We start from the raw sequence: 25,204 nt of genomic DNA on the forward strand, positions 1-25,204 counted from the left end.
CTTCTCTGTGATGGCCCCAAAGCTGTGAAAGCCCCTTCCCACAAAGGTGCGTCTGGCCCCTTCGTTATGCAGTTTCTGGAAAATGTGGAAGACACATACCTTTACCCTGATTTTTGACACTTGAGCTGCATATTTTTAGGACCCACCTTATTTTTATACTTGCAAGTTGTTTTAAACTGTTTTTAATATTGTGTTTTAGTGTTACAAACAAACAAAGTGCCAAATGAAGAAATATATGCCTAATGATACCACCAGCACACTCAACTCCTCTGACCTGTGGAAATGGCACTGTTGCGGGTCATTCTGCAGTTGTAAGAAATCAGGAACTGCCTCTTGGAACTCCATGCCTATTGACAGAGGAAGGCTCCTTTGCTATACGCTTTTCAGTGTCTGATTAAAAACATGCCTGTTTAGCCAAGAGTATGCAAGCCTATAGTAGTTACATGTGTTTTATTTCTTTTCAGCTACTGATGATTTTAAACATCATCTGAATATTTTTAAAGAACAGTTTTTAACTGTTTTTATTGAGAATTCTAATGTTTTATGTTATATTTTTATAAATCGCATAGAGGGGTGCCAGCTCAGGAGAGGGCCTTCTCTATGATGGCCCCAAAGCTGTGAAAGCCCCCCCCCAGGGGCTCCCAACTGCTTAGAACAGTTTTGTTCTGGTAAGCCTTGCTAGACACGTAGATGCTACTGTGTTTTAATCTCTTTTTTCCAATTGATTTTAATCAACAGGGGTTTTTTTTTTCTTTTGATGATTTTTAAAATTTCTTGTAACGTGCTTAGAGGTTTTACTACAATCAAGCAGTATATCTTGGGACTCATTCAGGTGTCCTACAAGCCAGGAAAGGAAATTCCTGCTTATCTGTTGTCAAAAGTTGTTGACAGGGAACAACGTCAGGCTTATGCACAGTGGTTGCAGTTAGGCTGAAATACTGCAGCAGCGGGTTACATGAAATGGGGGAGGATGTTGAGAATTCCATTCCTCCCGAGTTGCAGTTATGTGGGATTGTCACACGTCACATGTCTGTTTACATTCCAGCACTGATGGTTGGAGTCTTGTGAGGGGACATGGAGATACGCTGTTCCGTTGTTGTATAGCTTTTGCTGCTCTCTCTCTGAGGAAGAAAGACAGAGAGAGAAGCCATGTTTTCTTTGTTCTGTTACGTTTGATTTAATTTGCAATAAATTAGGCTTAGATGTTACTCCTCACGGCTGAGCTTCTGTTTTGAACTCTGCTAATCGTGTGCTCATGTCCCTTGATACGGGCCACATCAGTGTACCAGGAGACTGGAGTGATGAATCCCGGGCGATGCTACTTTGGAGGGGCGGCACCAGGCCTTGGCATTATCACCCATCAATATATACACGTTGTAAATTAATTAATTAACTGTAAAAAGCCCAGGGGGGTTGTGCAAACTCCACATGCAGTCTGCTCTGGCCTATCTTTCTGAGCTGTTGTGAGGAGCACTGAGACCAAAGACCTTATGATGACGAACGCCAAAGCGCAATATACATGTGAATAGTGATTAGTACGAGTCCTTTCCTCACGAAAACTTTTGAAACCAAGGGAGGCACCCGAGCCTCGTAAACTTTATAGAAACATTCGCCACACGCTCGCCAGATCTGGTTTTTCCGTTTGGTGAAAATGAGGGATGTCCCACAAAATGCCTAGTGCCTTAGCAAGGCACCCTGCCCTGCGATGAATCCAAACATTTGTTTCCTTTGCATGCTCTCATAAATTACATCTGGGTTTAGTTTGGAGGACGAGTCACCGCCAATTAGCTCTGGGCTGTCAAACTCTAATTGAAAGGTGCAGGGCGTTGTCTGTGCCCAGGTTGCCTTCCTTCCCTTCCTGATGCAGGATGATAGAAAGCAGAGAGGCAGGGCCCGGATGCACGGTCGGAGAGGCGTGGAGCAAGGTACCGTTTGTGAGGGAGCCTGATCTGGGCTGGGCTGGCATGTGGGCGCTAGAGACCTTCCAGGTATCTTGGAAATCTGACTCCCATCAGCCCCAACCAGCACTGCCCAATAGTGAGGGAGGATGGGAGTCAGCAACATCTGCAGCTGTGGTTCTCAAAGTGGTTGGTACCACTCCTTGTCCTGGGATGCGGGTGGCTCTGTGGTCTAAACCACTGAGCCTTTGGGCTTGTCAATCAGAAGGTCGGTGGTTCGAATCCCCGTGACAGGGTGAGCTCCCGTTGCTCAGTCCCTGCTCCTGCCAACCTAGCAGTTCAAAAGCACATCAAAGTGCAAGTAGATAAATAGGTACCACTCCGGCGGGAAGGTAAACAATGTTTTCATGCACTGCTCTGGTGTCAGTGTTCTGTTGCGCCAGAAGCGGCTTAGTCATGCTGGCCACATGACCTGGACAAACTGTCTGCGGAGCAGACAAACGCTGGCTCCCTCGGCCTGTAAAGCGAGATGAGCACTGCAACCGCAGAGTCGTTTGCGACTGGACTTAACTGTCAGGGGTCCCTTTACCTTTCCCACCCCTTGTAGGGGGACTGAGAGTACCTAGAGGGGCAGTAAGAAGCAAGGAGGCGGCAGTGGGGTGCTGGAGTTGGGCCCCTCCTGGCACGTTTATTCCTTGTTTACGATGGACCAGGCTAGAGCCTAGAGTAGTGTTTCCCAAACCTGGGTCTCCAGCTCTTGTTGGACTGCAACTCCCATCATCCCTGACCACAGGTCCTGCTAGCTAGGGATGATGGGAGTTGTAGTCCAGCCGGAGACCCAAGTTTAGGAAACCCTGGCCCAGAGAGAAACACCTTCCTCGCCTCTTCTTTAAGGCTTTATTGTTTTTAACACTTTCAAAGCTATTTCCTTTGGTCACATTTGTATGTATTTACGACTCTGAGTTGTCACTAATCACAATTATCGGGAATAGCTATTGGTTTTCTTAGTAGTTACCGCACGTCTGTGGTAGGTGAAGGGCTGTGCATGTTTGGGAAGCCACTCATGTATAAAGATTACATGCTGTCAATTTCCTTCACCCTCGCATCTTCATTCGTGGGAGTGCTGAATTTTACTGTGTTGTTATCTTCTTTAGCTGGTCGTGCAAACCACTATTCTGCACAATGCCTTTTATAGGATAGAGTAGTGGGCATTATGGGTGGAATCAAGGGGGCAGAGGTTCAAATACATTTGGAAACCACTGACCTGGAGGCTGACAGGCTCCCCAGCCTTGTGCAAGCAGATGGATACTAAGAGTCTGGGACAACCTGTATTGCAACTTCAGATTGCAGATTGCTCTTTCATTCCACCACCAAATAATTCACTGGACACCATAACTTCAGTAACATACTATATTGCACAGCCTTCTCCCTTTTGTTAGCTCTCCACAAGCAAGGATTTTGGCCCCATCCTGTTCTACACATTTAAAGCACTATCATGCCACATTCAACAGCCATGGGTCCCCACAAAGAATCCTGGGAGTTGTAGTTTGTTGAGGATGCTGGGAGTTGTTGAGAGAGCCCCATTCCCCTCATGGAGCTACAACTGGTTGTTAAACCACTCTGAGAAATTGCAGCTCTGTGAGGGGAATGGGGAGAGGTCTTCCAATGACTCTCATCACCCTGAATGAACTGTAATTCCCAGAAGTCTTTGGGGAAAGCCAAGGCTGTTTAAAGTGGTATAATACTTTAATACTTCAAATGGAGCCTCCCCCAACAAAGGAACATTTTGGGTACCCCATTTATTGAGGAGTAGGGATTAAGGAGAAATTTGATTCAGTTCACATTTGAAGGCAAGCTTGCCTAGTTTGCAATCTCCAAAGCAAATGTGCCAGGCGAAATACAGCCATCCTTCAAAATCTGCGCTTCTCTGAATTTTGCAGTGCAGTTCTCCAGGCAGGTAATGTGTGCAAAAAGGCATATATTTGGGTAATGGTTGCATGTGACAGCATACATTCATTAAATTAACATACAAATTTTCCGTACATCCCCTGCACGGACGACACTGCGACACACATCCAGTGGAGATGTGTGCACGCTTAGCAGAGTTCTGCAAGTAGCCAGATGATGAAGGAATGTGGCATCACAAATTTCTTTATTTACAGCAAATTAAAACAGCAAAACATGGCTGGGGTGACCAGCGTCTCCCACACACGTCTTCTCTGTCAGAGAGCAGAGAACAAAGAGAAAAACCCAAAAGCACACAGAACGGAAGTTCTCTAGTCTGAGTTCCGTTCCTACACTTACAGTGTTATGGAATGTAAACAGAGGATTGCATGATCCTGCGATGAGAGAATGAAATACTAACACAAACATCCATTGTAATAGGGAAATTTGCTTTGTAAAAGTATGTATATTGGGCAAAACTGCACAGAAAAATGGGCACAGCAGGAGAAATTCACACTAAAACGCTGATGAATTTCATGAATGTACCACCTCAGCGAGTTCCTACGTCTAGCTCTAAACAGAGAGTTTCGGGTGGTGATACTTTGGTTTTTCTAATAACAGACAGTGGTGGGTGGTTTAGATTTAAGGCAGCCTGATCCTATCTCTTTGCCGCCTCAGAAGTTTGTCCCAACTGGGTTGTAGCTTTCCTCGCTTAATTATTCTGTGGCCTGATCTTATTCAATGATACAAGGTGTTAAGGGTGTGGTGGTTTTCTTCTTGCATCTATATCGGTTTCAGTGTGTTGCTGTCACAATAAAGCAAAAACGTTAAAAAGGTGGCCAGTCATATCATAGAATCATCGTTGGAAGGGACCCTGAGGGTCATCTAGTCCAACCCCCTGCAATCCAGGTATCTTACCCACAACTGTCCCTGGGTGGGCTCAAACCATCAACCTTCTGGTTAACAGCCAGATGCACTGATCCACTGACTGGGCCTTCTCACTGCTCCAGTACTAAAAAAATTGCTGATGAACCCATCAGTTTAAAATTTAGGGTTGATTAATATCTGGGTGATTAATCACTTAGCTTAATTCACTCAAACCAGGCCCCACCTGCCTTACACTGGACGCCATATATGACATTGTGTGTAGGCAAAGACTTGCTTGGACCATGGTGGGAGATTGCAAAGTCCTCTGCCCTGTGTTCTTGTAAGCATCAACCATCAACTGGATCCCTGAGGCTTGCAGTAGAGCTGTGCATGGCAGCGCCAACGACCAGCACAATGCCATGCAATGAAATAACAAGCCTTATTCCTGCACTGCCGGAGGTTCGACTAGATGAGCCTTGGTGGTCCCTTCCAACTCTACAATTCTATGATACCCACATGTCAAGCTGGACCTGTGGGGGTTGGAGGTTTAATCGTTGTTGTTGTCGTTGTTTAAATGTGCGCTGCCCCTTTGGTAAAAGTGTCAGTGAAACTGTTTGGGGTAGCTGCCACCTAGCAGCCACCGTTCTGGCCTGCTCTCCTTCCCTACAAGGACCCCAGGGCATTATGGAAGGGGGATGTTGGATACCATGAGGCAGCTCTTGTGAAGGGCCCAAGATGGTGGGAGTGTGTGTCAGAGGGTGTTACTTGGATGGTTTTACAAAAGGATTTGACAAATTAATGGAAGACCTGCGGGTGTGGAGGACTCCCTGGTCCTGAATGGGGTAACTGTGCGCCTGAAGGACCAGGTGTGCATCCTGGGAGTCCTTTTGGACTCACAGCTGTCCATGGAGGTGCAGGTTAATTCTGTGTCCAAGGTGGCTGTCTACCAGCTCCATCTGGTACACAGGCTGACACCCTACCTGCCCACAGACTGTCTCGCCAGAGTGGTGCATGCTCTGGTTATCTCCCGCTTGGACTACTGCAATGCGCTCTACGTGGGGCTACCTTTGAAGGTGACCCAGAAACTACAACTAATCCAGAATGCGGCAGCAAGACTGGTGAGTGGGAGTGGCCGCCGAGACCATATAACACCGGTCTTGAAAGACCTGCATTGGCTCCCAGTATGTTTCCGGGCACAATTCAAAGTGTTGGTGCTGACCTTTAAAGCCCTAAACGGCCTCGGTCCAGTATACCTGAAGGAGCGTCTCCACCCCTATTGTTCAACCCAGACGCTGAGGTCCAGCTCTGAGGGCCTTCTGGCAGTTCCCTCCCTGTGAGGTTACAGGGAACCAGGCAGAGGGCCTTCTCGACAGTGGCAGCCACCCTGTGGAATGCCCTCCCATCAGATGTCAAAGAAATAAACAACTATCTGACTTTTAGAAGACATCGGAAGGCTTTTAACATTTGATGAATTATTGTATTTTAAAATTTTACTGGAAGCCGCTCAGAGTAGCTGGGGAAACCCAGTCAGATGGGTTGGGTACAAATAATAAATTACTATTACTATTACTATTATTACTATTATTATTCCTCTGCCACACACTGCCGGAGTCGCCAGCCAGTCCCTGACATTGCTGCACTTAGGCCCCGATTTCAGGCTTCCCAGAGGCAACTGTGAGAACAGGATGCTGGACTAGATGGGCCATGGGCCTGATCCAGCAGGGTTGTTTTTATGGGGTGCAGTGCAAACACAGCAGCAAGGAGCATGTTGACCCCCACCCCACCGCTGCATCACCCATCTCCCTCCCGGGAATAAGCAGTGCCTCACCTGCCAGGAAGCTACTGGTGCTGTTCTGCCCTACCTGGTGAGCAACTTCCATGTCCATTTGGAATTAACTATGGTTTGTCTTTGCCCCCAAACCTCATGGTTTAGGGAAACCAGCCAGGATCCTAGACAGTGGCTTGAAGCTGATTTGATTCTGAGCCAGAATTAAGACTAGCGATGCTTGAATGGACATTTTGTAAGCAAATTGACTTTATTCTCACTTCCTGGACTACTTCACAGGTCAAAATACAATCCCCTTCTCCGAATGTTGCCGTATATGCAGCTCAAAAACATACTAAAATGTGTGTTTTAGATTAAAAACGTGCTCGTCTCTTAGGTAAAAATGTGTGAAGAAAAATTTGGAATTCCGTGCTTAAAAAATAATAATCAAACAAATTGCAGAATGGAGGGGAAATGTTCTACAAGCGTGCTTGGATCACAGGGCAGCAAGCTCATTGTATATTAATTGCACAATACATCAAAATAAAGGAAAAAACTCCCTTCCTCAAGTGCTCTATGCCACATCCTGGATCCAAAGCCTAGCAGCAAATAGCTCTGTGGTTTTCTTTGCAACGTATTATTTTAGGATAATGTCAAAAATAAATAAATAAAAGACCTGAGAAAACTGAACGGACTTGCCCTAAAGTTTAGGCGTGTGGATCCCAGCAAGGGACCTGTCTTGCACACATCCTTGGTTGTGTGTGTGTGTGTGTGTGTGTGTGTGTGTGTGTTTGGCAGCCTCTCAGATGAAAGTGTGACCTAATTGTTAAGTGTGCATTGCAATTACTTCAAAGGAAACTGGGACGGGTCACTGGCTCCTTTTACAGAGTTTGGAGGCCCTCAGTCACCTGCTGCAAGTCAACCCAAAGGAATCCTGACAGTGCAGACTAAGTGAGCCCAGGAGAAGATTTGACACTCGTCTCCAGATCATCAGTTGACAGACTCTGCCTGCCTTGGAGCCTGCAACAAGCCTCTTCAGCAGCCGCTCTTCACAGAAGTCCAGCTTCATTTTTTTGCAATGCCAGGGAACAAGGATTTTCGATCCCTCGTCTTCTGCGTGATGCTAGGTAAGGCTACACTTCTTTCTTTCTTTCTTTCTTTCTTTCTTTCTTTCTTTCTTTCTGCATGCATTTAATTTCTGTGTTGTAAAAGCGACAAAGAAGAGGTGAGCACAAACTAAAGGGCAATAGCCCACGAGAGAACCCAATATTTTATATTGTTGTACGATGAAGAAAAAGAGTGTTGCCTTTGATGAGAGGCAGTGTGGTGTAGTGGCTAGAGGGAGTCCCAGGTCCAAATCCCCATTCTGGTGGCCCAGCCTAACCTACCTCACAGGGTTGTTGTGAGGATAAATGTACACCACCAGGAGAATCTTTAAGCAGAAAGGGGAGGAAATATTTTTTTTAAAGCACGATTTAGTATACATGTGTGCAGTCATTATTTTTTTACAATGCCATCATTTTTAATTGAAAGGATTGTATTCAATTTATTCTGTTTTATCATCATAATAAAAATGCAGGCAAGCAGATTTAAATAAATTTAAATAAATAAATGCAGAGAAAAGCAGCAATACTAATCATTAAAAGCCTTGGAGAAGAAAAAGCGCCAAAGGACATCTGTAATGTGGTCATCCAGAGTAGCCTGGCAACCACATCCTGGGACAGCGGTGCCACCACTGAAAAGTAGGGTGGTTCATAAAAAAATTTTTGGGGGGAAATGCCTGCTCCAAAGGTCTTATCTTACTACACTAGGGATTACATAGCTATATCTGAAATTTCATGCATATCAGTTAATATCTTGACCCTCCTCCACTGAATTGAAATTTCAGCCTTCAAAACATAGGAAAACGGCCAAGTAAACAGCTATTTTCATGGAGGAGGGTCAAGATATTAACTGATATGCATGAAATTTTAGATATAGCTATATAATCCCTAGTGTAGTAAGATAAGACCTTTGGAGCAGGCATTTAAAAAAAAAAGTTTTTTATGAACCGCCCTACTGAAAGGCCGTGCCTGTCCCAGTCACCATTCAGCTAACTAATAATGGCTGTGCCAACAATAGGGCAAAAGGTTGCTCTTGAAAAAGTGTGGAGCTTTGCACAGATAAAAAGGCCCCTGCCTGCAAAGCTAAATTTTAATATCAATTCAGTTTATAAAAATAAATCGTGGTCCTTTCCAACTCTACATTTTTATGATTCTATGATTCTATGACTTTGGGGGACTTAAAAAAAGAGAGGAAGCAATGAGCTCATGAATGCCCCAGCCTCGTTTTATGTGGCTCCTGAGGCTGCCCCATTCTTCCATCCTGCCAGAGTTTCTCCCTTCTTGTTCATTTCCTCCTTATTTACCTGGTTTTTGCAAGCATGTCCCCCTCTTGCCGCGTGAAAGTGTTAGAACGGGCAGCGTTTTATTTGATGATAAGTTGTAGCTAAGTTCTACTCAGAGTAGACCTGTTGAAAGTAATGAACCTGTTAGTTGTGCTCATTAAGTTCAGTGGGTTTACTCTGAGTAGGACCAGCATTGGCGACAACCTAATAGCAATGTAACATTATTATTATTATTATTAATCATTAGTAATTGTTGTTGTTATGTTCCTCCAGGTTGTATGGCTTGTGGGTGGGGAAAAAAATCCAAACCAGCTGTCTGAAAACTGGTAGACTTCTATATTGTTTGTGTGTGCTATGGTCAGAAGGGACTTACTTTGTTTTCCAGAATAGCAGCTGTGTTGTAATAAATTATTATTATTATTATTATTATTATTATTATTATTATTATTATTACTACTACTATTATTAACTTTATATTCTACCCTACCCCCCAAAGGAGCCCTGCTGGGTGGGTGGTATCCATGATATCCCTGTTTGAAAGCAAACCCAATGAGACTTCCTGCTGAGCAGATCTGCATAAGACTGGGAACTCCCCTGCTGAGATTGTCTTCCTTCAGTTTTCATCATGGCATTCCAGATTAGTTGAACAAGAACATCTGTCCCTGGCTGTGCCCATTACTGGCTTTGCTCTCCCTGTCCTCAGTTTCCCTGCAAAATGCCCCGTACCCCAATTTGCCTCCTCTTCTAATCTAAGCAAATGGAATTGTATATCCTCTAATGTTTCTTGCAGCTGGGTACTGAGCAGTAAGTGGTTTAAGTCATGGAAAAAATGTGAGTTTCTTGAGGAAGGAAAGCAGGAGAAAGAGTTGTTTGGGGAAGATTGCCAAGGATGCTGCCTGCTTGAGATTGACCCCAATTTCGCACCCCTTAATTTGGGCAAACAAGTGGAAGATGTCCACGACTTGCTGCTAATTGTAATAGTGTTGCACGCCACCCCAATCTCAAAGCGGTGCGAGATTGCAGGGCTCCCAGGCACTTACCGAGGGTTCATGTTTCCTTTTGGAATGACGCACAGCGGAGACTGTGGTGTCTTTATGATATATGGTTTATTTACACATATATACAACCTGAGCCTATGATGGAGGCTCAATGGAGGCTACGATGGAGGCATTAATACCTCAAAAGGGTCTTGTTTCTCCCATAGCCGCAACCTTGGATTCAAACAAGGGGGTCCCCCCCCCATTTGCTGTCTCACACTGAGCCCCTTAATCCCTCTTAATGACTCTTCACCAGGAGCCTATCTTATCTAGTCCAAGATTTAGAAGCCTTGATTAAGTTCTATCACTTTCTGGATCCAGGGATTAGAGGGGTTTGGCACCCAGTTTAACGCTCCTAACTCATAACACTACCCCCTCACCAAGAACATCTGGTCCTAGATGTACAAACAAACAGCAAAGTACAGCTTCCCTGCAGAAAAATAACAGGCAAGTTAGCAAAGGCATTAGAACACACGTCATCCAAAACTAATAATAATACACAATTACACTTTTAATCCAACACCAGGAGAGTAACAGTTGATTTCTTTCATGCAAGTTCCAGTCCATCAGGATCTCTTAAGACCTCCCTCTTTCCCCTTGGTGCACGCTCCCAGTCAGTTCTGCATCCCAAAGCAGCTTACCCAGTCTCCCACATTTGCCAGCCCCAAAATAATGGGTTTCCAACATGTTTAAGTCAAGATGCAAGCCTTAGTACTAGAGCTTCATTACCCTTGCTCATCTTTTCCTGGTGCTACTACAATTCCTAAAAACCATTAAATAGTTTCTAGCATGCAAAAATAACAGCATTTTAAAAATAATAACAATAAATGCTAAAATTTGCAGGAAGGATCCATGCAGCGAATAAGCAGTCCCAATACAGCAACCCCACCTCCACACCATGCAGTTGCCTAAATTACTCTTTTCCTTGGGATTTCACAAAGGTCCCAGTAGATCAACGGCTACTTCGAGGCTCAAATCACAGCATCAGTTTTTTAGGAGCCCTTCAGTTTCACTTTGGCTCACCTCAGGTTGTGGATCAGGGGCTCCAGACTCACACTCGAGTCCCAAAACAGTCTCTGTAGCTGCAAGCAGGGCTTCAAGACTAAACTCTAGGAGCATATCTGCTTCCTCACAGGCACACTCCCTCTTGCTGCCCCTGGGCCCATCCACTTCATCCCCTGCCCCAAACTGCAAATCCAAGTCCTGGCACAAGTCCTTTTACTCAGGATCAGGTGGCTCAGTCCACCCAAAATGGCAGCCAGGAATCCCACCACCTCTGCTTACTTGCAACATCTCTCAAATGCTTCACGGGCCCAAACAAAGGAAAATAACCCTCACAGTGACTCTTGCCCCCAAAACCCATGGGACCCTGGATGACTCTGGCTGCCCAGACTACTTAAGGGCTGCACCCAATATAGGGACTGGTTCCCACCCCACAATGCTATACTGGGGCACCCAAGGGCCAAAATCATTGAGGGGTTTATCTCTCCCAAATCAGCAGGAGCCAGCTGCATGCACATAGGCCTCGAGCTTTTCCTCCACCAAAGAAAACACCATCATGTCCTCAGGTGCTGGCTGCTCCTCCTGCACGTTCACACACACCTCCAATTCCTCCTGTGCCCCGTTCCCCACAGCATGCTCCCAAGGAATGGAGAAATCAAGCAGCAGCAGCTCCTCAGTTCTAGCCTGCTCACCTTTCTCTGAGGCACCATCTTCCCCCTTGCCTTCAGCTACTGACTGCATCCGTTTGCTGCCCAAATCCTTCAGCTGCCCACCCACACTCTGGAAACTCCACTTCTGACACCACAGTATTGCACACCACCCCAAACTCAGAGTGGTGTGAGATTCCAGGGGTTCCAGGCACTTACCCAGGGTTCATGTTTTCCACAGAGGGGACTGTGGTGTCTTTGGGATATACGGTTTATTTATGCATGTGTGCAACCTACGGTGGAGGGGTTCACAGCATTAATACCCCAAAAGGGTCTTGTTTCTCCCATAGCTACAGCTTTGGATTCAAACAGAAATCAAACATTGGTCTCAATTGTTGCTTTGACTCTCTCTCCAGCTTGCTGCTTTACCTCTAGGTCACATCACTGCTACCTCTGCTCCAAACTCTGGGTTTTTCCATTGAGGGAGGGCCCCCCACCCATTTGCCGTCTCCCACTGAATCCCTGAATTCCCCTTAATGGCTCATCACCCAGGCGATCGCCTCAGCAGGAGGCTAGCCTGGCTATTCCAAGCCTTAGAAATCTGTATTAAATTCTAACACTTGCTAGATTAGGGGGGTCTGGCACCCATCTTAAAACCCAAACTCTTAACAATAGTTAGAAGCAAAGGCTCCTGGTGGAGAACGGAGTCTGAGCCATAAGGGGCAGAGAAAGTGCAGAGCCATTTCCCCCTCATCCTTGCAGAGATGTCACCAATCTCTACCAGCAAAGGAGTTTCAAAATGGCTGCAATATTACCCACTGGCGGGATGTGCTGTAGCCACTGACGCCACCAGCTCAGTGACCTTTGCTGTTGCTTCCTCATACTTCAATAGGAACGGAGGAAGCTACATCCTACTGAGTCAGTCCACGCTAGGCCACCTACTCCAGTGTTCTCCACACTGATGGGCAGGGGCCTGTCCAGGATTTCTCTCCCTGGCCCAACCTGCCACGGATTCACCTTCTGCATTCAAATCAGAAGCTCTGCCACAGAGCTATATCAGTGCAAGCACAGGGAGAGGGTGGGGATGGTGGACCGGCCGGAGGGTGACTGAGCCAAACAGTGGCTGAGCAGGTGGTCTGGTTGAGGGATACCAGTCTGCTGCTCTTTGTGAACTGCCGCCTGAGGCAAGAGATTCAACCCGTCTAATGGGAGGGCTGGCCCAGCCCACAAGGCTAGCCCTTTGCATGGATTTTGCTCCCACCAGCTGTATGTGAGGGCCACGAACATGGAGAGGTTTAAAAGAGGATTGGACAAATTCATGGGAGATCTGGCTATCAGACCCCACAATGCCTGCATTCTGCCTTCACTGTCGGAGGCAATATACCCTCTGAATACTAGTAGTTGGGAGCTGCATGTGGGGAGAGGGCTGTTGCAGTTATTATGCCCCACTTGTGGGCTTCTCAGAGGCATCTCATTGGCCACTGTGGCCAACAGGATGCTAGATTAGATCAGCTTTTTGGCCTGATCTAGCAGGGCTGCTCTTGTGTACTTGAACCTCCCTCCCACCAATGGTTTATCATTATAATGATCATTTTAGGTGTTGACAATGCTTTTGAGTGGAGCTCCTCATGGGAAGCTCCGATTCCTAAACTGGTTTCCCATTTGGGGAAACGCACAAGGTTACACCCTTTTCTTTACTCAATTCCTCAATCTACGGGAACTGTGATTTCCTGGAGACAAGGGCGAGAAACTCAGGGTTGTTCCAAGTAAACAAGGACTGTTGGAGGGTATCCCATAATTTTAATTAGATAGAGTTGGGGAACAGGTTTCTGAATGTTTCTAAACTATTATCATACCCGTTTATTATCTTAATCCTAGACAACAATCTCAGTTTTCACAGCAGGTATGACTAAGCACAACAAGCACCAGAGACTCGCTGTGTTTTCAACGAAAGGGTAGGAAATAATCCTAATATCAGGTTAGGGCCTTACTGGACTGACAAGGACTGTTCCACAGCCGTTGAAATTGCCTGTTTTGTTTCAGCTATGTTTTGAGCAGTGATTATGATTATGATTATGATTATGATTATTGTTTTGTATGTGGGGAAGAGAATCAGAGCAGCCACTGCTTTGTTTCCCTTCAGAATGCCCTTTTCTGAGGTGCTTGTTGAATTCTGGATAATTCAAAATGGCTGCCACTTACTGGGTGCTACAGAGGGCAGCAGATGATCAATATATAAATGGGCACCCACACTTTTTTTCCTAAGGAGGAATATTGTTACTGCAGCAGCTGTGTTGACTGCCTCTCTAAAGAAAGGGCAGCAACTGAAGGAAGCTTGCTAATAAATTAAATCCCAGTGCGCCATTCTATGCAACCTCATTTTTAAACCTGAGTGAGGAGAAAGATTATGACTCCCAGTTTGGATAGCGTTCTCTGTATGGCGCAGCAGTCAAAAAGGACCCAAGAAGAGCAAAGGGGCTTACTGTGCCGTGCGAACTAGGGCAAGGTGGCTTAGGGAAATCGAAAAACACAATAAAAGCAGCCATGCATTAAAAGGAAGAAACAGCAGTAAAAGCCAGCAGTAAAACAGTTTAAAAGCAGCTGCATTGAGAAGCATAATAAAACATCATAATAATCAGTGTGGAAAAGCAAAGTAAAAAATAATTATGGTAGGCAAGTAATAAAAATCCAGTCTCTAAAACAGGGGGTGGGAAACTTGTTGTTGGACTAAAGCGCTCATCATCCCTGACCCCAGTAAATGTGTTTTAGACCAGCTGAGGTTTCTGAGGGCTGCCCTTGACGTTCCAAGGGTAGCCCCACAAATTGCTGTTTGTACTTTGTGGTATTTTAATTGTATGGTGCTTTGGCAAGGTTTCTCCCCCCACCCCGGCTGCCCCACTTTAAAGGTGGCACAAGCATATTTTTAAATTTTATTTACAATTTAATTTAATATATTATTAATTGCAGCCCACTGTAAGCTGCCTTGAAGATCATTCAGTTGAAAAGCAGAATATAGATCAAATATAAATAAATATAGCAGAAGGCAGGTCCATCAGATACCCTGCTGCTAAATCGTGCATGGCTTGGAATATCCTAAGGAGTGCTTTGAATTGGATTGAGGAAACAAAGAGGGAGTCAGTGGTGCAGTTCAGAACATAAGGAACTTTGCTGCTGTTGTGGTGGGGGTGGTTCCTAAATTTATTACCCACCATTCACCAGCAGAGTCCCAAGGCAAGTTAAAACTCTTTAAAACCATATGTTGAAAACTTGTCGGCATCCATCTTGTCTCTGGAGACAATGGAAGGCTGTGCCTTCGGGGGCAATGTCAAAGCATTGGTGAGTTACACCTTTATGGACTGATACGGCAGAAACATGTTTTATTGCAGGTGGGGCAGATGAAAGTTAAAACCAATTACAGTCACGGGACATTATTATTATTATTAGAAGAGCGCTGCTGGATCAGGCCAAAGACCCACCCAAGTCCAGCATCCTGTTCTCATGGTGGCCAGCCAGTTGCTTCTGGGGAAAAACCCGAAGCATGACATGAGCAATACAGCTCTCTTCCATCTTATGGTTCCCAGCAACTGGTTCTCAGATGTATATAGGCGTCTGTCCCCCCCCCCCCCCCACTTAGGCGGGGGTTAAGTTCCAGGCCCCCGCACTCATAAGCAAAAATCGCGTAAGTGGAACACACCCTCTAAAAAGCCTCTAAACACCCGTTTCCCCTTGCTCTCTAGCTCTTTTTCCTGCTTGCTCTCCACACAAATCTCTCTTCAACTAGAGCTGAAGCTCTGGGGTTGGCTGGTGTAAACAAAGCCCCGCTTCACCTCCAGTCTCTTTGGGGCTTTCTTCGCCCTCAACAGCATCCTCTTTGGGCTGCAGGGAGGGTCTCCTGGCAAGCCATGGAGGCTCTCCAGCTCTCTCCCACCATTTCCTAGTTTGAATCTCTTTATTTATATCCCGGAGCCGTGCATATACACAGACGTGCGTCAGTTTATCGCATGTAAGTGTGGGAATGTCTGTATTGCCTCTGAAGGAGGGTAGTAGCCCTATTCTCTGTGATCCGTCTAATGGAGCAGGTGGTTGCGGAACAACTCCAGGCATGCCTGGAGGATGCGGACCATTTGGATCCCTTCCCATTGGGATTCAGACCTCATCATAGGACTGAAACTGCCTTGGTCGCGCTGGTTGATGATCTCCGGCAGGCTAGGGACAAAAGTGAGAGCTGTTTCCTGGTTCTGCTGGATCTCTCAGCGGCTTTTGATACAATCAATTATAACATCCTTCTGGACCGTCTAGAGGAGCTGGGAGCTGGGGGCACTGTTATACAGTGGTTCCGCTCCTTCCTCCTGGGCCGTGTTCAGAAAGTAGGTGGGGGTGAGTGTTCAGACACCTGGGCCCTCACTTGTGGGGTGCCTCAGGGTTCTGTCCTCTCCCCCATACTTTTTAACATCTACATGAAGCCGCTGGGAGAGATCATCAGGGGTTTTGGGCTGGGTGTCCATCAATATGTGGATGATACCCAGCTCTACCTCTCTTTTAAATTGGAACCAGTGAAGGCAGTGAAGGTCCTGTGTGAGTGCCTGGAGGCAGTTGGAGGATGGATGGCGGCTAATGGATTGGGGTTGAATCCTGACAAGACAGAAGCACTGTTCTTGGGGGACAGGGGGCGGGCTGGTGTTGAGGACTCCCTGGTCCTGAATGGGGTAACTGTGCCCCTGAAGGACCAGGTGCGCAGCCTGGGAGTCATTTTGGACTCACGGGTGTCCATGGAGGTGCAGGTCAGTTCTGTATCCAGGGCAGCTGTCTACCAGCTCCATCTGGTACGCAGGCTGAGACCCTACCTGCCTGCGGACTGTCTTGCCAGAGTGGTGCATGCTCTAGTTATCTCCCGCTTGGACTACTGCAATGCGCTCTACGTGGTGCTACCTTTGAAGGTGACTTGAAACTACAACTAATCTAGAATGCGGCAGCTAGACTGGTGACTGGGGGCGGCCGCCAAGACCACATAACACCAGTCCTGAAAGACCTACATTGGCTCCCAGTATGTTTCCGAGCACAATTCAAAGTGTTGGTGCTGACATTTAAAGCCCTAAATGGCCTCGGCCCAGTATTCCTGAAGGAGCGTCTCCACCCCCATCGTTCTGCCCGGACACTGAGGTCCAAACCTTCTGGCGGTTTTTTCACTGTGAGAAGCAGAGCTACAGGGAACCAGGAAGAGGGCCTTCTTGGTAGTGGCACCTGCCTTGTGGAACGCCCTCCCATCAGATGTCAAAGAGATAAACAACTACCTGACATTTAGAAGACATCTGAAGGCAGCCCTGTTTAGGGAAGTTTTTAATGTGTGACATTTTAATGTATTTTTAATCTTCGTTGGAAGCCACCCAGAGTGGCTGGGGAAACCCAGCCAGATGGTGGGGTACATATAATAAATTGTTGTTGTTGTTGTTGTTGTTGTTGTTGTTGTTGTTGTTGTTGTCCTCTTGTAAAGCTGTTCAAGCTAGTGGCCATCGTCAGCGCCTCTTTCTGCAGTGTTTCACTGGCATACACTTTGGTAAAAAGCTGCAACCATATGTACAGCTGCCTTGATCCAGCAGGGCTCTTGTGTTCTTAATAGCCATCTTCAAATGTCTGTGGAATAGATAATGCAGCATTCTGCTGCTTCAGAGAGGTCGCAAACTGGTGGGTTCAAATTGCAAGGAAGTGGATTTTGACAAATGTTGGGAAGAACTTCCCGACAATACCTTCAGCAGTGGAACAGAGTCTTGCTCGGAGGTTGGTGGGTCTTCATTACAGGTACTTTAGCACAGACTGGACGACCCGTCAGGAATTCTGTGGTAGTGGATTTCCGCCGCGTTCTTATGAAAGGCACCACACTTTGCAAAACCTTTTCTGATAGAAAAAAACCTGGATTCTGTCGGGAGAATATTATCTGGGATACAGCAAGGTCTCACTAGACACAGGAGGGCAGTAAAAAGCCTAATGAATAGAGACACCTTCCAAGAAACAGGGACCCCTTCTTTAACTATGTTAATGACCAAAAATTAAAATCTTCTTACACCAGCTGCTCAATATTCCCAGCTTATGTTAGGTAGTATGTTTGAATGTTGAATGTGTAAGTGTTATGTCTAGAAACAATGGATAAAACAAACACTATTAGTTGTCCTGTACTGCTGGATAAGTGTTTAATGGTTATTGTATTTGCTTAAAAACCAATAAAAATTTGGTTTGTTTTTTTTTTAATTTAAAAACGACCTGGTTTAATGTGCTATGTGGCTCTTTGTTTTTAGTTTCCTGTTTTGCTGTGAGGATCAAGGAAAAGGGGCAGGATGTCATCTACCTTCCCAAAGGGGAGTCGGTCAAGCTGGGCTGCCCATTTGCATCAGACCCAGAAGACGACACTCCGGACAATGGCTGGGACATTGAATGGAAGCAAGTGAAGCCAGGTCCACATCCCCAGGATTACCCGGTGAGTTTGTGGTTTTCAAACCCTGTGTCCCCGTCTCCCTGGCAGAGATGGGCATCTAGTGATTGCTGAGACTGCTGGTAGGGTGATCGTGGGTTTTGCTTCAGCGAGGACAGCCCTCTTATTTGAAGGCATCTGCTGCTTCAGGGGTCACCAACTTTTGGGGGGGCCTGTCGGCACACTTAGAATCCCCATCCCGAGTGTCTGGGGCAACTCAGTCAGAGTATAATCATAATAATTATTATAATTATTATTTTGAGGAAGTGTCGTGGGCGTCAGTCACAAAATGGCTGACTGAGCAAGAAGAGCACTGTGGATATTTGAGGGGATATTTATTCAGCCTTTTCATGGGTGCCATGTTGGAGTCTCCTGCTCTTCTTGAAGAGCTGCCTGGCCCAAGCCCAGCATAAACATAAAAAAGGGAGAACAGGGGCGCTGAAGATGCTTATTGACAGTGAGCATCTGGGTGGCAGACTAAGCAGGCAAACCATTCACCTGGTCACAGTCTTCCCCGCTGGTGTGAGATGGATTGTATTTCTGTATACAGTTTAGTAATTTAGTTGCATCTATAAATAGAAATTAAAAGGGACGCGGGTGGCGCTGTGGGTTAAACCACAGAGCCTAGGACTTGCTGATCAGAAGGTCGGCGGTTCAAATCCCCGGGACGGGGTGAGCTCCCGTTGCTTGGTCCCTGCTCCTGCCAACCTAGCAGTTCGAAAGCCCCTCAAAGTGCAAGTAGATAAATAGGTACCACTCTGGCGGGAAGGTAAACGGCGTTTCTGTGCGCTGCTCTGATTTGCCAGAAGCAGCTTAGTCATGCTGGCCACGTGACTCGGAAGCTGAACGCCGGCTCCATCGGCCAATAAAGCAAGATGAGCGCTGCAACCCCAGAGTCGGTCATGACTGGACCTAATGGTCAGGGGTCCCTTTACCTTTACCTTTATAAATAGAAATTAGCATATACAAGCTTTATGCAGATTTGTGCTCTCCATTTTTGGCAATGAATAAGTGGGCTGCTGAAATCGCTGGGTTTCAGTCTCCCATCTCGAGAAAGAGAGGAACGCCTTAGCGCTGAGATCCCTGCATTGCTAGGAGAGCGTTGCAGGCTGAGCCAACATGGCAAGTCAGAAGTAAACCCCACAGAGTTCCATGAGTCCTGCTCCCAAGAAATGAGCACACAAGTAGAACCTGAGACTGGTTTGGTTGTCTCCAGAGAGCTGTGTTTTCTGTGATCCTGTCACCACACAGGGAGTGGAAGAGAGCCTCTGCCCCCAGTTAAATAACAATAATAGTAAATAATTAAGCAAAATCCCGTGTCCCTAAGGAATTGTTCTCTCCCACCTGCACAGAATATGCAAATGATGGGCATTTGCATGACTTACTTTAGTTTGCCATTTTTACTAGTTTGAATAAAAGATTCTGGTTGAGCTAGGCTAGGTCAGCTGCTAAAACTATTACTCAGCACACTCCTCTGGCTTCAGAGATTTCTGTGGGCACTGCTGATGTCAAAACATAACTTTCCCGTCAAAAGGACTAGCATCAAAAAATGCACAAAGCTCCACTCTCCTCTGTCCAATGTGTTTTCCATCAACCTCTCCTTGTCTGATTCCTCACAAGCTCCTGAGTTACCACGATAACCGTGTCATCTACCCTGGACCTCCTGATCTCCAGCAGAGGGTGGGTTTCATCTCTCCAGATCCCAGCCTGTATGATGCCTCCATGCAACTGCGTGATGTGCAGATCACTGACTCAGCCACATACGAGTGCAAGGTGAAGAAGACCACAGAAGCCAGCCACAAAGTGACCATCACTGTGCAAGGTGGACCTCATCTCTTGTTCCATTCTTGGGGTGATGGTGGTGTTGCCTAACAGGAGGAGTTAAGACTGTAGCCTTAAGCATGTTTCAGAGGGCAGGTCCTCATCTTTTAATGCAGGGGTGGGAAAAGGCCTGAGGGCGACATTCCTTCCAGGACAGCCTTCCAAGGGCCACTACCAGTGGTGTGGGGGGCCAGAGGCAATAGTGGGCAGAGCAATGCATGCAACTTTTATCTAGCTTCCAAACACACACCTCTCTCTCCTCAGTCCATGCAGGCATTGGGTTGGATCCAATGCTAGTCTTGCTCAGAGCAGACCCACTGAAATCAATGGACCCAAGTTGAGTGCCTGCATAGTTCAGTTGGTTGCAGCATGGTGCTGATAATGCCAAGGTTTCAGGTTCGATCCCCGTATGTGACAGCTTCGTGTTGGGTCCCTTCCAACTATACAATTCTTCAATTCTATTATTCTAAATTGTAAATACTTTAGTTCCTGAATCTCTTATTTACAAACTTACACCTATTGACAGTTTGCTCAGTTTAACAGAAACTTGGATTTGTGGGAAGGGGGTAAGCCCCCTAGGTTCCAGGCAGTTTTGTTGATGGGATTTGCAAGCGAAAAGACAATTGAAAAGCTTTCCCCCATTTTCTTCCTTCTACTGCAGAGGAATATTTGAGGTCATTTCGGGAGAGTCAAAATGGCTTTTGGGGATTGTTCTGTTTGCCAAAATGTGAGGTTTTTCCTCAAGGAATATTTCCAAATATTTTAAAGAGAGATGGGTTTCCATGGAGTGTATTTTGTCTACTATGTGTGTGCACCCTTAAAAGCTTATGACGCTCGCTGATCTAGAAAGGTTGGTAGCTCCCTGCCGTAGTAGGAAACTGACGTCTTCTCTCTGCCAATCTAGAAAGACCCCTACTCCCGCAATGCTCGATAATCGGTAACGTAGCCTATGGGGCGGATGTCACGCTGCGCTGCTTCACTTCCACGGGCTCACCACCCCTCACCTACCAGTGGTCCATGACGCACGGACATCAATTCAGGGACTGGATGCCCCCCGGAGGATCAATGGGTGAGTGACGACGACAGGGGGGCCAGGGGGAGGCATGTCCAAAGTTCGTTTCAGGAGCCTAATCCAGGCTGCCGGTCAGTTTAATCTGGCCCCTGTGGCAGTTTATTTCTTGGTGTAAAATCCTCAAAAAAAAACCTCAGCAACTTCAATCCTAAAAGAAGCTCAAAAACTTCAATCCTAAAAAAAGGTCAATAACTTTGGTCAGCCCTTTGGTTGCCCCCACGACCCTTCACCCTTCACTTCATCAAATCTAGCCCTTTTTGAAAAAGTTTGGACACCACTGCTATAGGGGCATCCTTGGACCTGGCTTGGGAGAGGATCAGGCTCTCCGGACTTTCTCAGAAGCATTCCAGTTAAACAGCCCTTCACACTCTCGTTTCTGCTAAACAGGCTCTGTCCCTGGAGACCTCCACATCAGGGATTTGTGCGAAGACCACGTGGGTACCTACCAGTGCAGTGTGCGGAATAACGTTGGTGTGGCCTATTGCTCCGTGGACATCTACTTTGGCGGAGGTAAGCGAGGGCGGGGTTTGTCACTAAGGCAACTCATCCAGACAAAACTGGCACAAGTATGTGGGAGAGTGAATGGGGGGGCATTTTTGTTCAGCACTACTTTCCCTGTTTTTTTGGGGGGGGTCCATTTAAAAACAGGGCTGCACACGCCCCACCCCACATCCCAACAGCTTCATAGGTGCCCAAACATTTTGTTTTATTACATTTTTATTACAATTTATTAAATTTTATTACATGTTTTGTTTTTAAAGTTGGGCTTTTGGGGTGTTTGTTTTAATGAACATTTATGTAAACCATTTCGAGGGGTGTTTGTTTGTTTGTTTGTTTGTTTAGCAGTATATAAATCCTGCTAAATAAATAATAAACATGAAAGGGGTCCCTGGAGAGGCGGCAGACATTTTATTTACTTTTGTAGAAAATTGATTCCTGGGAATGTTAGGTGATGATGAGATAGCCTCCCAGAGGGGCTGTCCAAAAACTCACACAATCACTTTTGAGATCTCAGAGGGCCCCACAATATCTTGTAGGAGCCCCACAGATAACCTTCCCAGAGCCAGGTAAGCAAGGTGGAGGGCTTATAGCCTCTTTCTGCAGCAGCAAAACCTGGGAAGGTCATGCAAGATCTTGTAGGGTCTTTGCGAGATCTCGGACAGCACCTTCCGACTGTTTCCTCTCCCCTTTGCTCTTCATTCATTCATTTCCCCACCACCACACAAAACTGTAATCTCGCAAGTAAATCAGGCTTAAATAGTGCATCTACTGCAATACAGTGGTACCTTGGATCTCGAACTTAATCCATTCCAGAAGTACGTTCGACTCCCGAAACTGTTCGAAAACCAAGGCGCAGCTTCTGATTGGCCGCAGGGGCTTCCTGCATTCAAGCAGAAGCCGCGTCAGACGTTCGGCTTCTGAAAAACTTTTGCAGACTGGGGCGCTCGCTTCTGGGTTTGCGGGGTTCGGGAGCTGATCTGTTCGGCAACTAAGCCGTTCGAGAACCAAGGTACCACTGTACTAGGGAGCGAGAGAAAGAGTCACTGAAGAGCCCTTTCGTTGCAGGTTACCAAAGAGGTTTGATCATTGCGGGATCTGTCATCATCCCCCTCCTGGCCCTGGCCCTGATCATTGGGGGGATCATCTGGTGCTGTTCATGCTGCTGCGGGAAAGGCTGGTGTAGCGGTTGCCCAGGTTGCTACTGCGGGAAGGATTATTGCTGGGACTGCTGCTGTTCCGGCTGCGCTCAGGAGCCGAAGCAGGAATACCAGGAGACCAAAGCCAGCGAGATCTGGTGAGTATTCTAGCCCAAGGCAGGGACGAGACTAGGCTTTATTTCACCCGGGTCAAAGACCCCATTTGGCAACACATTTGCATACACACACACAGGCTGAGAGCCTCAAGGGCGCCCCTGGAAGCTTCTCCCGGAGCAAAAAACTTGGCTAGCTCCCCCCACCCGCCCCCGTAGTTACAGCTCTGCAAACTCCAGAGAATTGCAGACATCACAGGATCGCTGTGATTTGGTTCATGAATTGTTTTGGGAAGTGCAAAGTGGGCCAGTTCACTCTTTAAAAGCAAACAGAATCAAATTTTGTCTCCATTCTCACATCTCAAAAGGAAGGATTGGAATAAGTGGAGGTGTCGGAGAAGAATTACACACTATAATTTCTAAAAGCAAGCCAGGGGAGTAAAAAAAGGGGGGAGGGACTTCCAAGGTTAATCAGAGCAAAAGAATGAATAAGAAACACCCAAAAAAAAAAAAAAACCCAAGCAGGGAATTCAGGAGTAAACAAATGAATTTTATGAGTAATTGTTAATGGACTGCTCTGAGCATGGGAAGAGCAGGCTATGAGTTCCTAAATCAACTGTAATGGTTTTGTGCTCCTCCCTTCTCCAAGCAGTTAGAGGAAACAATTAAGAAGCTCAATTTCCTTGTGCAGAGAGAGAAATGGGCACTTGTAATGGCTTCATAATGCACGGATATTACAGATTATTCACAAATATACAGGTCCGGTAGGCAGGTCCCTTCCCAGGACAGGCAGTGCTAGTATTCAAAGCAACACCAGCCCCTAGGACTCGTATTCAGGGTAGCAAAACAATAACCTAGTTAACTTATGGAACTCCCTGCCACAAGATGTGGTTTGCAGAAGTGTTTGTTGGAGGCAAGGAGCAGAGCCTCAATGTTAGAGCATCTGCTCTGCATGGTGCCTGTTCAATCCCCAGCATCTATAGGTAAGACTGGGAATGTCCCCTGCCTGAAACCCCAGACAGCTGCTGCCAATCAGTGTAGACAATATTGCGCTAGATGGGCCAATGGTCTCGTTCAGTATATATTTATTAATACGATATTTATTGCTATTGATTTCACAACATTGTATATACTGCTTGATTTTAAGAAGCACATTACAAAAAGAGCAAAATATTCAAATTACTGCAAAGAAACAGGCATTTAAATATATTTTATTAAATTTCCACAAATTTCACATAAACCTTTCAATACATAATAATTTTTCCTTTTGTTTTATCGGGTTCCCATCCCATTTTCTGTGGTGTTTTTTATTCCACCCCTTTGCTGCACTCTGTTGTCGCTCTTGTATACCAGAACCTTAATTACAATAACCTCCAGTTCTTTCTGTTGCTCATGGTTCAAATCCTTCTCGCGAACTCATCATGTTATAATATTTCTTTAAGTCATCCGAAAAAGGCTTCCATTCTTCCATAAGACAGCCGTTGTTAAGTTCTCTTATTTTTAGCTGTTAAATTTGCCGATTCAGCATAGTCCATCACTTTACTGTGAGGCAAGCGTTTAAAACATTCAGAAGGAAGAACTGAGATAAACGATAAGCTAAAACAGGGGTAGGCAACCTAAGGCCTGGGTACCGGATGCGGCCCAATCGCCTTCTCAATCCGGCCCGCAGACAGTCCGGGAATCAGCGTGTTTTTACAAGAGTAGAATGTGTGCTTTTATTTAAAATGCACCTCTGGGTTATTTGTGGGGCATAGGAATTTGTTAATTTCCCCCCAAAAAATATAGTCTGGCCTACCACATGTCTGAGGGATGGTGGACCGGCCCACAGCTGAAAAAGGTTGCTGGCTGCTGAGGTAAAACCAGATTCTTTAAAGCAGCCTCCTTTGTGCCCACGCTCATGAAATGGAACATTGCTGGCTGGTTGGAACGCTTGTCAGGATGAAAGCCCCTGTGCTGCAACATTTTGTTGCAGGAGACACACGTTTCACCTAACCCTGAGCTGATTTGTGGTTCTCCCCTGCCTTTCCCGCCCCCCACCAATCCTGTTTCTTGCAGTGTGGATGCCGACGCTCCTCCAAGCAGACCGTGCAGCCAGGCGTTCAGTCGCGCAAGCAGCCTCCACTCCCTGCTTGGCGGCTACCAGACGCGGACTGGCCAGTACACGCAGTGCCGCAAGTACGCCTCCCCCATCGTTCAGGTGAAGATGACGTCTCCCCCCGACAGCGACGTGAGCGTCGTCCTGGCCCCCGAAATCCCGTCTCCCCCCAGCTCGGAGCAAGGAGATGTTTCTGAGCACTACTACCCCGCTAAAGGGAAGGATGCTTATCCCGCAGCAATCGACTCCGTTCCTGGATACGTCAAGGGGGAGAACTACAAAGGCTCCAGTCCGAGGCATCAGATCTACTCTGAACCGCAAAAGTTCTCCACGCCCGCCTCGGATCCCGGGTGCATCCGCTGGCAGGATGGAAACACCAGGCCCTACAAGGGCACCGTAGTCATGATGCGATCTGCAAGCAAAGAAGGGCTTTTGATATGAGGCAGATGCCGGGCGG

General features: G+C 46.5%; 1 protein-coding gene across 2 annotated transcripts; it reads left to right on the forward strand.

Moving 5' to 3' along the window:
• Positions 1-1,845: 1,845 nt before the first annotated feature.
• On the forward strand, positions 1,846-25,204 carry LOC310752104 (V-set and immunoglobulin domain-containing protein 8-like). 2 transcript variants are annotated; one of them, XM_083591864.1, is made up of 8 exons: positions 1,846-1,925; positions 7,362-7,601; positions 17,837-18,015; positions 19,630-19,831; positions 20,735-20,899; positions 21,290-21,412; positions 22,469-22,697; positions 24,708-25,204. In XM_083591864.1, exons 2-8 carry the CDS (start codon positions 7,553-7,555, stop codon positions 25,186-25,188), a joined length of 1,428 nt encoding a protein of 475 aa, XP_083447990.1. In that variant the 5' UTR covers positions 1,846-1,925; positions 7,362-7,552; the 3' UTR covers positions 25,189-25,204. The 2 variants fall into 2 exon arrangements, with proteins under 2 accessions (XP_083447990.1, XP_083447989.1); XM_083591863.1 differs by lacking the exons at positions 1,846-1,925; positions 7,362-7,601 and adding an exon at positions 12,644-12,812.

The sequence above is a fragment of the Podarcis filfolensis genome (genome assembly GCF_964270895.1).
Source record: "Podarcis filfolensis genome assembly, chromosome: 16".
Taxonomy (NCBI): domain Eukaryota; kingdom Metazoa; phylum Chordata; class Lepidosauria; order Squamata; family Lacertidae; genus Podarcis; species Podarcis filfolensis.

What these genes read in the sequence shown, in the direction of transcription:
- LOC310752104 (XM_083591863.1), top strand. Translation starts at nt 12,752, where the DNA reads ATGGGAGGGCTGGCCCAGCCCACAAGGCTAGCCCTTTGCATGGATTTT. An exon ending in GGATTTTGCTCCCACCAGCT is followed by an intron (nt 12,813 to 17,836) that starts GTATGTGAGGGC and finishes CTTTGTTTTTAG; the next exon opens with TTTCCTGTTTTGCTGTGAGG. An exon ending in GCCCCCCGGAGGATCAATGG is followed by an intron (nt 20,900 to 21,289) that starts GTGAGTGACGAC and finishes TCTGCTAAACAG; the next exon opens with GCTCTGTCCCTGGAGACCTC.